Source organism: Chenopodium quinoa, unplaced genomic scaffold (genome assembly GCF_001683475.1).
Source record: "Chenopodium quinoa cultivar QQ74 unplaced genomic scaffold, ASM168347v1, whole genome shotgun sequence".
In the NCBI taxonomy this organism is placed as follows: Eukaryota; Viridiplantae; Streptophyta; class Magnoliopsida; order Caryophyllales; family Amaranthaceae; genus Chenopodium; species Chenopodium quinoa.
The window spans coordinates 95345-106567 of NW_018743975.1; the positions used below are offsets into that span (position 1 = coordinate 95345).

At 32.9% G+C, this 11223-nt stretch overlaps 1 protein-coding gene across 1 annotated transcript; it reads left to right on the forward strand.

The window, feature by feature from the left end:
• The first annotated feature begins 3002 nt into the window (after positions 1 to 3002).
• LOC110689609 (CEN-like protein 2) lies at positions 3003 to 4934 on the forward strand. The gene is made up of 4 exons (XM_021866374.1): positions 3003 to 3489; positions 3893 to 3954; positions 4095 to 4135; positions 4258 to 4934. The coding sequence occupies exons 1-4, from the start codon at positions 3295 to 3297 to the stop codon at positions 4473 to 4475; spliced, it is 516 nt and encodes a 171-aa protein (XP_021722066.1). The 5' UTR covers positions 3003 to 3294; the 3' UTR covers positions 4476 to 4934.
• The last annotated feature ends 6289 nt before the right edge of the window (positions 4935 to 11223 follow it).

Here is an 11223-nt window from a genome sequence, read left to right on the forward strand (position 1 = left end):
GAATCAGCTTCTTGACGTCTTTCATCAGTAGCTGTATTTTCCACGGGCACTGAGCCTTCCCCTGCAAAATATTAATAATAAGAAAATTATCCCCTTCAATAAATACTTTTGAAATATTATGGGCCTGCGCCAAAAGAAGACCATTACGAAGGGCCGTAGCTTCTGCAATAAGAGGAGTACTCATACCAATATTAAAAGAACGACTACAAACATTATTTCCTAAATGATCTCTTAGAACAATGCCTACAACCCCTGAACCTTCCCGAACATAACCATCAAAATTTATTTTAATAACACTAGGGGGGGCGACCAAGAGACACGTATACTCCTTGGGGTAGGATGAGAAGGAAGAGCGAGAGCAGGAGTATCCAAAGAGTCGAGACAAGAACGGAAATGCCATTCATGATAAATTTTTTGGGCACGAGAAAAAATGGCCATATGAGAAAAGGGAATTTTCTACATGTGACATGATAGGCAATTGCTTGTGCACAACCTTATTTCAATTCAAATAAAAAAAATTGCAAGAATTTTCAAAAAGGTACGGTGAGAGTATTAGTTAACAGAATATAAAATAAGAATTTTCCCAATTAGGTAAATATTTGGATCATAATATAGTTTAATTCAAGTGATGGAATTAGCATATATACTAAAGAAAACAAGCAAAAATTAATAAACAAATTAATGGAATCAGAATCATACGGGTGGCAACTAAGCTATACTAATGTAAGATTAATTAAAAACGTCTAATTGTTAGATTTGTAAATTGTGACATTAGTAGAGGTAGGCAGAATGCTTCGATCTTCTATATATAGTAATCCACTCTTCTTAATGTTCTCATTTACTAGCTAGTCTAAGCAGGAAAAAGTAAAAGATTGAATTTATTTTATATGATAGAATTTATTTTATATGATAGAATTTATTTTATATGTTCTCACTCACCACTAAGTGATTAATTCCATTTAGTTACATATTCTTCTTTTAATTATAGGTATTTAATTGATTAATGGTGGAATTACTTTATACTCCAAATTTATATTTATCAAGGTGGAGTATGCTTCTCTAATGATTGCTTAGCTTAGTTGTAACACTTCATAACTATAGCTATTTTTGTTTCAAGTTTAGCCTCTTCTGCTAAAGATCTTAGGGCCTTTAGTAGCTTCCGAATGTGAATCAACTTCTAATCAAATTCTTCCTGTCTAGAGACATATACTACTTTCATTCCTAAATATTCGCAACACCAAGTACCTTTTTACATCAAATTGGGCATGTTTGATAATTAGCTGATTAATATAACTAATTGTATCAACTGATTTGACTAGCTAGTTGTATTAAATATTTTGATTAATAAAACATTTAAGTAATCTATTTTACCAAAGATAGCTTATTACAAGAATTGCTTATTGGTTGAACAACTCTTTAAACCAACTTATTGAACTCCAATAAGTTGCTCAAATCAACTATTTTTTCAATACCTAATAGCTAATTTGAGGCCATTGCACCCAAAAAGCTTAAATTTATATCAATCATCTCTTTACAAAACAAGGCTTAAAAGGTTTGGTTACTTTAATGGTGGATCCAATATGCAACATGGTACTCAAACCGTTCAAAGTAATTGGAATAATCCGACACATTTTTACATTAAAAATTATCCAAGAGGGTCACCAATTGAAATCATCTAGAACTGGCTAAATTATATTTTATCCCTTTACTTATGTAATCGAACTAATTACTAGAAGTAGCGACGATTTTTGTTGTTGTTATGTTTTGTTCATTTACATTAGCTTTGTGGCTTGAGACAAGGCTTCATGCTCTAAGCACGATTTTGATCTAAAAAAAAAAAATCAAAACCCAAGCTTGCATTATTTAGTTCATGAAAATCCTAAACCATCAAATCATTCACAAATATTACCTATACGATTGAAGTCAACATCACCAATATTGTGCATATTGACTTCGATGAGAATAGATTCAGGATCATTCAATTGATCTTAATAATTTTATTGATTCAGGATTATTAGTATTGATTCAATATCATCCAAGTGATCTTGACCTTTTTATTGATCAAGGTTCATTTGTTTGATCTTTCACATTTTTATTTATTCGATCATATAATTCGTGGTAAAAATGTTACGATTGCAGGAATATATTACGAAGTATTGATACATTAGGAATCATCATATGTCGTATAGGAAAGATTTATATTATTTTATAGAAGTTGCAAGTGTTTAGGAATATGTTTCCAATATATCTTGATGATATTCTCATGTATATTTGTATGATCAATAATATTTGTATGATTGTACTATATCAATAATGTCACCAGACACTGTTCTTGTACTATAAGAAGTGGTTTCTAAGTAGATCTTCAAAATGTTATTAACAATTATTAGATCTCAAAGATAACAGTCTCATTGTTATCAGTGTTAAGTTGAAAACATTCAAATCCAATCCCAATTAGAAGCTAAATGCACCATTCAATTGGAAGCTTAATTGCATCAATCAAGATGCTGGTTTGGTACTACCACTTCTCAATATATTTTATTATCTAAAGAGAAAATAATAAGGTAGTAAGGAATGGATTTTATATATAGTTAGTCCCATATGAAATACATAAGACACTAGCTCGATCTAAGCGTGCGATCTATTCACTGAAACTTATTAAATATTAATTGACTTGATATATCCTAATTTCACCTTTTGACACTTGAATTGACTTGATCAGTCTGAAATTTATTATTTTTAACGAAAGGCAAAAGCACCTAATAAACTTATACTTGAAAATATTGTGGAAGTACGTATTTAATCGTAATACTTATATTTTTGCACATCATCTTATGTCCATTTCTTTTCTTTCTTTTCTTTTTAAAGGCAAATTAAATGTAACCAAGCCAATTAACCTACTCCCTATATTTCACTATGAATATGAGTGGTTAACAAAATACTTACACAAATAATTACCCCTAAAGACCCTAGAGAAAGATGCTGGTGCATGGAAGATACCATAAGACACCAAGATTTTGAAACAATAATAATAAGGTACACTTTAAATTGCCAATTTTTCAAACCTATGTACACTAAAATCCCTGGCCCCACCACCTCCTCTTTCACAATTTTTTTCCTTATTCTTTTTTAAAATGATTAAATTATAGCTTCCCCTTACCAGTATATATATAATGAGATCATCTCCCCCACCAATACCATCAAGACACCCCTTCAAGAGACCTTACATATAATTGTCTCTTCCAAAATTAAACCCCATAATAATATTTCTTCTCTCTCTTTTTTCTCTAGAAAATGGCAAAGTCAGATCCCCTCATCATTGGAAGAGTAGTTGGGGATGTCATAGACCATTTCAACCCAAGTGTGAGAATGTGTGTCACTTACAATAACAAGCAAGTTTACAATGGTCATGAACTCTTCCCTTCTTCTGTCACCCTTAAGCCTAGGATTCAAGTTCTTGATGGTGACTTGAAATCATTTTTTACCTTGGTACATTTATAATTTCTATATCTATACATACTGCTTTTTTACTTCAATTCGACCGACCCCTCCCCCTCACTTCCAGTTTAGAAGAGAAGATAACCTTAAAAAACGACAAAAAAAAAAAAAAAAAAAAAAAACCTTAAAAGTTGCTTCGTATAACTTAATAATGATAGAAGAGTTATATTACCGAGTACATATAAGTCTAACATCAAATAATAAATATAAATTATTATAATATAATTCATAAGAAATAGTTTGAGTGATAGTTACTTTAAAAGTTTTCTTCTTTGTTCTAATATTTACTATAGTAAAGTTTTTACATTTGATCTTATTGCATGATAGCATGTATACACATACATATTTCCTCTCCAACTGGGTCTTATGTTCTCTTTTCTTTTATATGTGATAGATCATGACAGATCCAGATGTTCCAGGACCCAGTGATCCTTACCTCAAAGAGCACCTTCACTGGTATACTCTTAATTCAAAATCCAAACTAAAGTCTATTATATATTTATATGTTTATGTTTATGTTAAATGTAATATTTAGAGTTATCTTTTATCAATTAGAAACTTAATGACTTACTCATATTAATATGCCTATGTTACAGGATAGTCACAGATATTCCAGGCACAACAGATGCTACTTTTGGTAAGCAAGCTCACAACTTATATCATAATTAAGAGGACTTTGACCACTACTTAAAGATGAATTAATCAAGTAAACTAATGATTTCATGGTATATACTTACTCCATTATATCATATGTGATAGGGAAAGAGATAGTGACCTATGAGTTACCGAGGCCGAACATAGGCATCCACAGGTTTGCGTTCATCTTGTTCAGGCAGAACCGTAGGGGTACTGTCGACCCACCGTGCAGTCGAGATCGATTCTGCACCAAAAAATTTGCTGAAGACAACCAACTTGGCCTTCCTGTTGCTGCTGTCTACTTCAATTGCCAAAGGGAAACCGCTGCTCGAAGGCGCTAGCTGAATAGTCTTCTTTGGACATGAAGCCAATGTGTTATTCTAATGTACCAATTATGCAGTAATTTGGTTTAAAATAAGATTGCTCTTTACTTGGTTAGGGGGAGGAGTGTAATGTTTGTGATATGATATATGAGTGACCTAGCTAGCTAGAAGAATACAGGAAGTGGTTTGTGTTAGTTATTAGCTTCTGGTTGCATGTTAGTTAATGTAGCTTTGTTTTATGCCTGTGCTTGATATCTACTATGTGTACTAATTTCATATCTTATGATCTTTCCATATTAGTACGAAGTATATACTCATCAGTACTTGTGATGTCGATCTTGGAGCAAAATTATAAAATTAGATCTATTCGTCATTAGATCAATTCATCAGATGCATCCAATTGGTCGCTTGATTATAAAATTGATATCATTTTTTACTTTAAATAACAACAAAAACCAAAAAAAAAAAAAAAAAAAACTCATACCACATTTTTTAGCAAATAGCAAAGCTTATCTAACCTACTTTAATTTAATAATTCTAAAAAGTATAAACTTAATACCGAGTACCATTTAAATTCAAGTTTCTAATAAAAACTCTCTCAAAAACTTTACCACCAGATTAATCAGCTCCATGTTACATTTATTTGCGACATATCCTACATCGTATATTATATAAACTTCCCTACAAATCACTTGCCTAGGAGAAAAGATTAAAGCGCACATGTTATGTTTTTGCACAATGTAACTGACTAAGACAAAAATAATTTTAAGAGAGCTGAGCGCAATTGTTTTATCAGAGAATGGAAAAAATTAGGGCGACCAAAAAGTCTTTATCCATAAAATATCCAAGATATGACTGACTATATGACTATATGTCTATATGAGACGATGTTTGACCTTCTATTTTTGCTATTTTTGGTGTAAAAAGGAAACCAAAACAGTAACTGTTTCAAAAAAATAAAAATCTTTTATTAATTCTCTTACAATCTTAATTCCCCCAAAGCTACTGTATAACTTGGACCCACACTCATACCACAGCAAGGCTACGTCAGGTAGACAATACACTAGCAACTAGCAAGGCCCCTCATTTGATTACTTCCTTAATCCTCCTAGCTTGCACTTTTCTCTATAATTTTGCTGCCCTATTATATTCTCTTTCATTTCTACTTTTTTTTTTTTTTTTTTTTGGGTAAATCTTTCATTTCTACTTTTATTTACCCTTTTACTCCTTTTATTTTATCGGATTATACTAAACTAGTAAGCTACCATTAAGTCATTAACTAGGACAACAAGTATGGCCTTCATTATCAAAGAGGGTCTCAGGGTTTAAGTAGGTCTAAAAGCATATGCAGTAGTACCTTCATTCTAATTATTAGAGATAGCTTTTTTAATTATTTCAATCTACCGGCAGTCCGGCAACATAATAAAGGTAAGCGAAAGTAAGAATGTATTCTATTCAACTTATATGATTTCTGTCTAACAAATTAAAATACGTTCAAATAAGACAAATTCAAGCAAAATAAGTTATAATAAGGTCAAAAATGCAATGTTGAATTGTCAATAAAGATATGTGTTCTATTCCATGAATTTTGCACATACACTAGTTCAGAAATGAAAGCCAAATAATAAGCATTGCATAATACAATTATGCATAAGAAAAACCTTAATAACTCAAATAATCCTAAACTAAAAGCAAAAGAAAATGAGCAATAAGCCAATACATGACCCATATCATGTAACTTTGCACAATGATTAGTACCTATTTATCATACATGAATACATGATGCTTTAACATGGAAAAAAAATGATAAAGTGTAAATTCTAATAAGAGAGAGCATATTTTTAACAAAGTAGATTCACTTTAAAACTTTTCTAAAATTGTAGAATATGACATATTTTTAATACAAGGCAGCATATTTATTTATTGCCCCCAAAATAATTTTCCTCGGCTTAAGCTTATGTAAAAATAAATAAAATTCCTAGCTCTATTAATGACATGAGTAATAAATCTCATGTAACACTAAATCATTCAAATTTGCCAAAAAAAAATAAATTGTCATCTCAATTAAGAAATTAGTTTCTACTCATAGATGGTTCCTGAATTTTCAAGATCCTTCATTCTTATAAAATGAATTAAAACATTTGAAATAAAAGCAACAAATTGACAGAATCCACATACATACCTGATAGGACAAAGTACATACAAGAGAAGTAGTACAACTAAAACAGAGTATTGACATAAATGGGGATCATCTTATAGTGAAAAGATGAATGTGCTCCACATTGGGGCTGCACTGCTGCAGTCAGGCATGAACCAATGATGTTCTCAAGAAATTTACAAAAGCAACATATTTCAGAATTAAATGATACTCATCTTTTTACATTTATCTATTACTCTTTTTCTTGCACATATACATATATATATATATATTTTACTACTCCGTATTTCCTCGTAAATAAACCAACAATTTTATCCAATCACCATCAATTGTGGAACCCACAATAATTAAAGAGTTGTTAATTTATTTACGAAAATGTCTTGTGAGAAACAGTTTTGTTTATCACTATGAAAAACTGTATTTACCGTATCCTTTTAACCTCACATTTCACCTTTACATGCTCTCTCTCTCTCTTACATTCACATTTTCCATAATAAGTGGATAAAATAGAAAGGTACAGAATATAAAAGGATTACTAAGATCGTACTAACCCTCTTTTCATATTGTAAAACTCTCTCGTCTAGATTTAAAACACCCCCCTTCCCCCTTCAATAAAGGTTTATTTGCATCTCTAGATGAGCAAATGAGCCAAAGATAGCTTTGGGTGGTTAATTGGGTGTTCCTAGACTAGGGTGAAAATTGAATAATTATTTTAAATTCATAATACAAGGTTTGAGAATTATACTAATATTGGTATAAATTGATAAATAATAACTTTTGACATTGGGTCAAATCTCAAAGATTGATTAAGACTTACTTCCTGGGCTCTCTTATACTCCCTCCGTGTTTAAATAAATGAAACATTTTCCTTGTACATGTAGCCAATGTAATACTTTAATCGTTAATATCTTTAATTATTAGAGTTCCCTAAATCCTAACTGTTTAATTAACTATCAATAATTAAAAATTATAACAATTGAATATTAATAAAAAAAGGGGGAAAGGTTTGGCACAAAGCTGCTCGCTTTCTCGCTTCCGAGAGACCTTTCAGAACTTCAAGGGCTAAGGTTTTATGTGAAGTTCACATGTCCATTCATAATCCAAAAAATAAATTAGCATAAAGGTAACATACTAAACGAAAGAAGATTATGACAAAGGCAAAAAGGGACAATACAGAGGGAAGGAAACCAGGAGGAAAAAAGTAATAGAAGGTACAATTACAAGTTGAAAGCAGCTTAAGTATCCCCCAGAGATTTAGTGGGGAATAGTACCTGGAAATCACTAACCATACATTCGAAAAATTAAGTACTCCTTAATAATTGGCATTTCTAAAGAGGCGTCCCATAATTTGATAAGGACAATATTGACATTGTTATCCAAAACAAGCCAATTAGAGTTCCCTAAATCCTAATTGTTGCGCAATTCCTAGGCAACATTTAAATAATCATACCCCAAAACAACATTAACAACAACATTCGTTCAAAAGTGCTTGTTTTTTTCGACCTAAAATGCAAAAGGAAAAACCACTCAAAATGATTTAATTCACTTTTTACTAGATTAGGCGTTGCCAATTTGGTAACTTTAGGAATGAATTGGAGAGGAACTAATGAAATATAAGTAGGGGTGTCAATTTGGGTTTAGGTTGTATTTATCAGTTTCGGGTTATAACGGGTCGGTTTATAACGGGTTGAAATTATTAGCGGGAAGGTTTGGGTCGAATTTGAAACTCATCGGGTCAGTTCGGTTCGGTTTTTTTATTACGGTTTCTATTCGGGTCGGATTGTAGTTGGTTCGGGTCATAATCAGTTTGGGTTGAACCGGGTCAGTTTGAAAATGGGTTTAGCCAGTTTAAAGTGGGTTTCGGTTCAAAACAGTTCGGGTTCTAATCAGGTCGGGTTGTAATCGGTTCGAGTCATAATCAGTTTGGGTTAAATCGGGTCGGTTTGAAAATGGGTTTCGGTTCAAAACAGATCGGGTGAAATCGGGGGTCCGGTCATTATCGGTTCAGGTCATAATCGGTTTGGATTGAACTTGGTCGGTTTGAAAACGGGTTTACCCAATTTGAAGCGAGTTTCAGTCCAAATCATACTGGGTTAAAATCGAGTCGGATCATTATCGAGTCGAGTTAGTCAGATAATGGGTAAGAACGGGTCATGTTATAATCAAATTAAGTCATAAATAAGTTGGATTTATCGAGTTGTGGGTCGAAACGAATCAGATCATAAACATATTGGGTTACGGGTGGTAAACGACTTAGACATAACGTGTTACCGGTCGTAAAAGGTTCGGTCTCAACGGGTTACAGGTCGTAAACAATTCGGTCTCAACGAGTTATTACGGGTTGGAAACAATTCGGTCATAACGGGTTACGAGTTATAAATGGTTCGGTTTCAACGGGTTACAGGTCGTAAACAATTCGATCTCAACGAGTTATTACGGGTTGGAAACAATTCGGTCATAACGGGTTACGAGTTATAAATGGTTCGGTCACAACGAATTACGGGTTGGACCGGTTCAGGTTTATCGGGTTTTTGCCGGGTTTAATCGGTTTTTGGCTTAAAATGGGCCAGGTTACTATCGGGTTAAGATGTAATTAGTTCGGGTTGTTTTCAGATTCGGGTTGTAACGGTTGGGCTTGTTAACGGGTCGAGTTAGTAACGGTTCTCACAAATTCGGTTCAGTTCAGTTTCGGGTTAGAAAAAATTTGGTCGGGTTGGTTTTTGGTTTTCAAAAAACAGGTTTTTAACGGTTTAGTTCCTTTTCAGATCGGTTCGAAACAGTCGGGTTTAACGGTTCGGATCAGAAACTGACAGCTCTAACTATAAGTTGAAGTATTTTTTTATCAATTAAATTGGGTAAATACTACCGTACTCCATACATACATTCTATGTTTTTATTTACTTGTAACACAGCCTTGTGACACGTATTTTGAGGTCGAAATTAACAAGGTAAACGAACAAATTATCAAAACAATTTAAAACATATGGTACCTAATCCTACCCTATTCCCGGTGTAATATTATTTTGACAAAATCATTCATCTTTACTAATCATAATGGTTCGAGTACCCGATTTGATAATTTGTTATCGGGTACGGTTATTGGGTATCATTTTAAAATTAACGGTTATCCGATCCGATCCGATAAGAATTTTTTTTTTCCTACGTAAATCTATTTATCCAAAATCTAAACTCTTACTTTACTTCATAATCACTTCATAATTTAAATGATTAGTAATTATTAGTAATTTGGTCATGATCATGTGATATTATTGTTGATTAGTGTTGAATGATATATCATAATAACTATATTATAAAGTCTAAATTTTTATTATTGGATATCATATTGAGTACCCGATAACCAATCTGAAAATCCGGGTACCCGAACTTATTAGTTCGGATAATGGATATCATTTTTAGTGTTATTGGTTATCGAGTACCCAAACCGATAGTATTGACGGTACCAGTGGCGGACTGGGCCTTGTGCCTGGTGGGTCAAATGACTCACCAGGGCCCAAAAAAAAATTTTAAGTTTTTTTTTTAAAAAAAAAAATAAAAAAAAAAATCTAACTTCAGGTCCCGACACTTCCTCAAGCCCTAGCCCACTGCCTCCTCAGCTGCTCTTCCTCTTCTCCTCTTGACTTCCTCTTCGCTTCATCTTCACCAGACTGCCTCCACCCAGCCACCCTCCAGTCGCCTGCTCTGCCTCTGCTGCTTGCCTGCTTGATGCTTTTCCTGCTCCGTCTCCGTGGTCACTGCTCTTCGCCTCTTCGCAATCGCTTCGACGCAATTGCTAATTCACTAGTAAGTTGATTTCTAATTTTTATTTTTAATTTCTTATCTTCAATTTAATTCAGTTCTAATTAGTTAATTTTATTAAACTTTGGTTTAAACTTTGGTTGATTTGTAGTTAACGCTTTCCTCTTCGCTCATCGGCTCACGCCTCGTCGCCTCCAGTGCTGGCCCTGCTGCCCGCCTACTCGCCTCATCAGCGTCTGCCGTCTGGCAAGGTTAATCATCAATTTATTCTTTTTTTTGTGTGAATTTCTGATCAAATTTGCATTACTTGTTGCTTAAAATTAGTATATACGATGAATGTTCATTGGAATTTGCATTATTTGTGTTTTGACTGTTAAATTGAACTTATTATTTTATGTGATGCCGGACATTGTATAAGACAGCTATTAGTGTAAGGAGGATTATAAATTTATAATTAGATTACAGTGTGGACTGGTTAGTGGTGCTAGTCGCATATTCGGCTGGAAGTTCCGTTATAGACTAGGCGGATTCAGGAATTGTAAAACATTGTGCCTGAATTGTGGTTACATAAACCTTAAATCATTCTTAAGTTTTTTCTTGTGATTGTTGCTGTAAATTGTTTAAACTGTTATTACACGGAGAACAGTAGTTAGGGTGTTTATTAGCTTGTTAGTTATTAGTTTGTTAATTTTAGTCTTGTAATTTCAGAATGAAGAAAAACGCATTCCAAATGAAATGCAAAACATTACTAGCTTTTTTGCTAAAAAGAATCCTACTCCAACTTCTCTTCCACATCCAACACAAAATGAACAAACTATATCTCAACCTCAAAGAAAGTGAACAACATTCATC

Coding starts and splice junctions, on each gene's coding strand:
- LOC110689609 (XM_021866374.1), top strand. CDS start 3,295: ATGGCAAAGTCAGATCCCCTCATCATTGGAAGAGTAGTTGGGGATGTC. Junction 3,490..3,892: donor TGAAATCATTTTTTACCTTG/GTACATTTATAA, acceptor TATATGTGATAG/ATCATGACAGATCCAGATGT. Junction 3,955..4,094: donor CTCAAAGAGCACCTTCACTG/GTATACTCTTAA, acceptor CCTATGTTACAG/GATAGTCACAGATATTCCAG.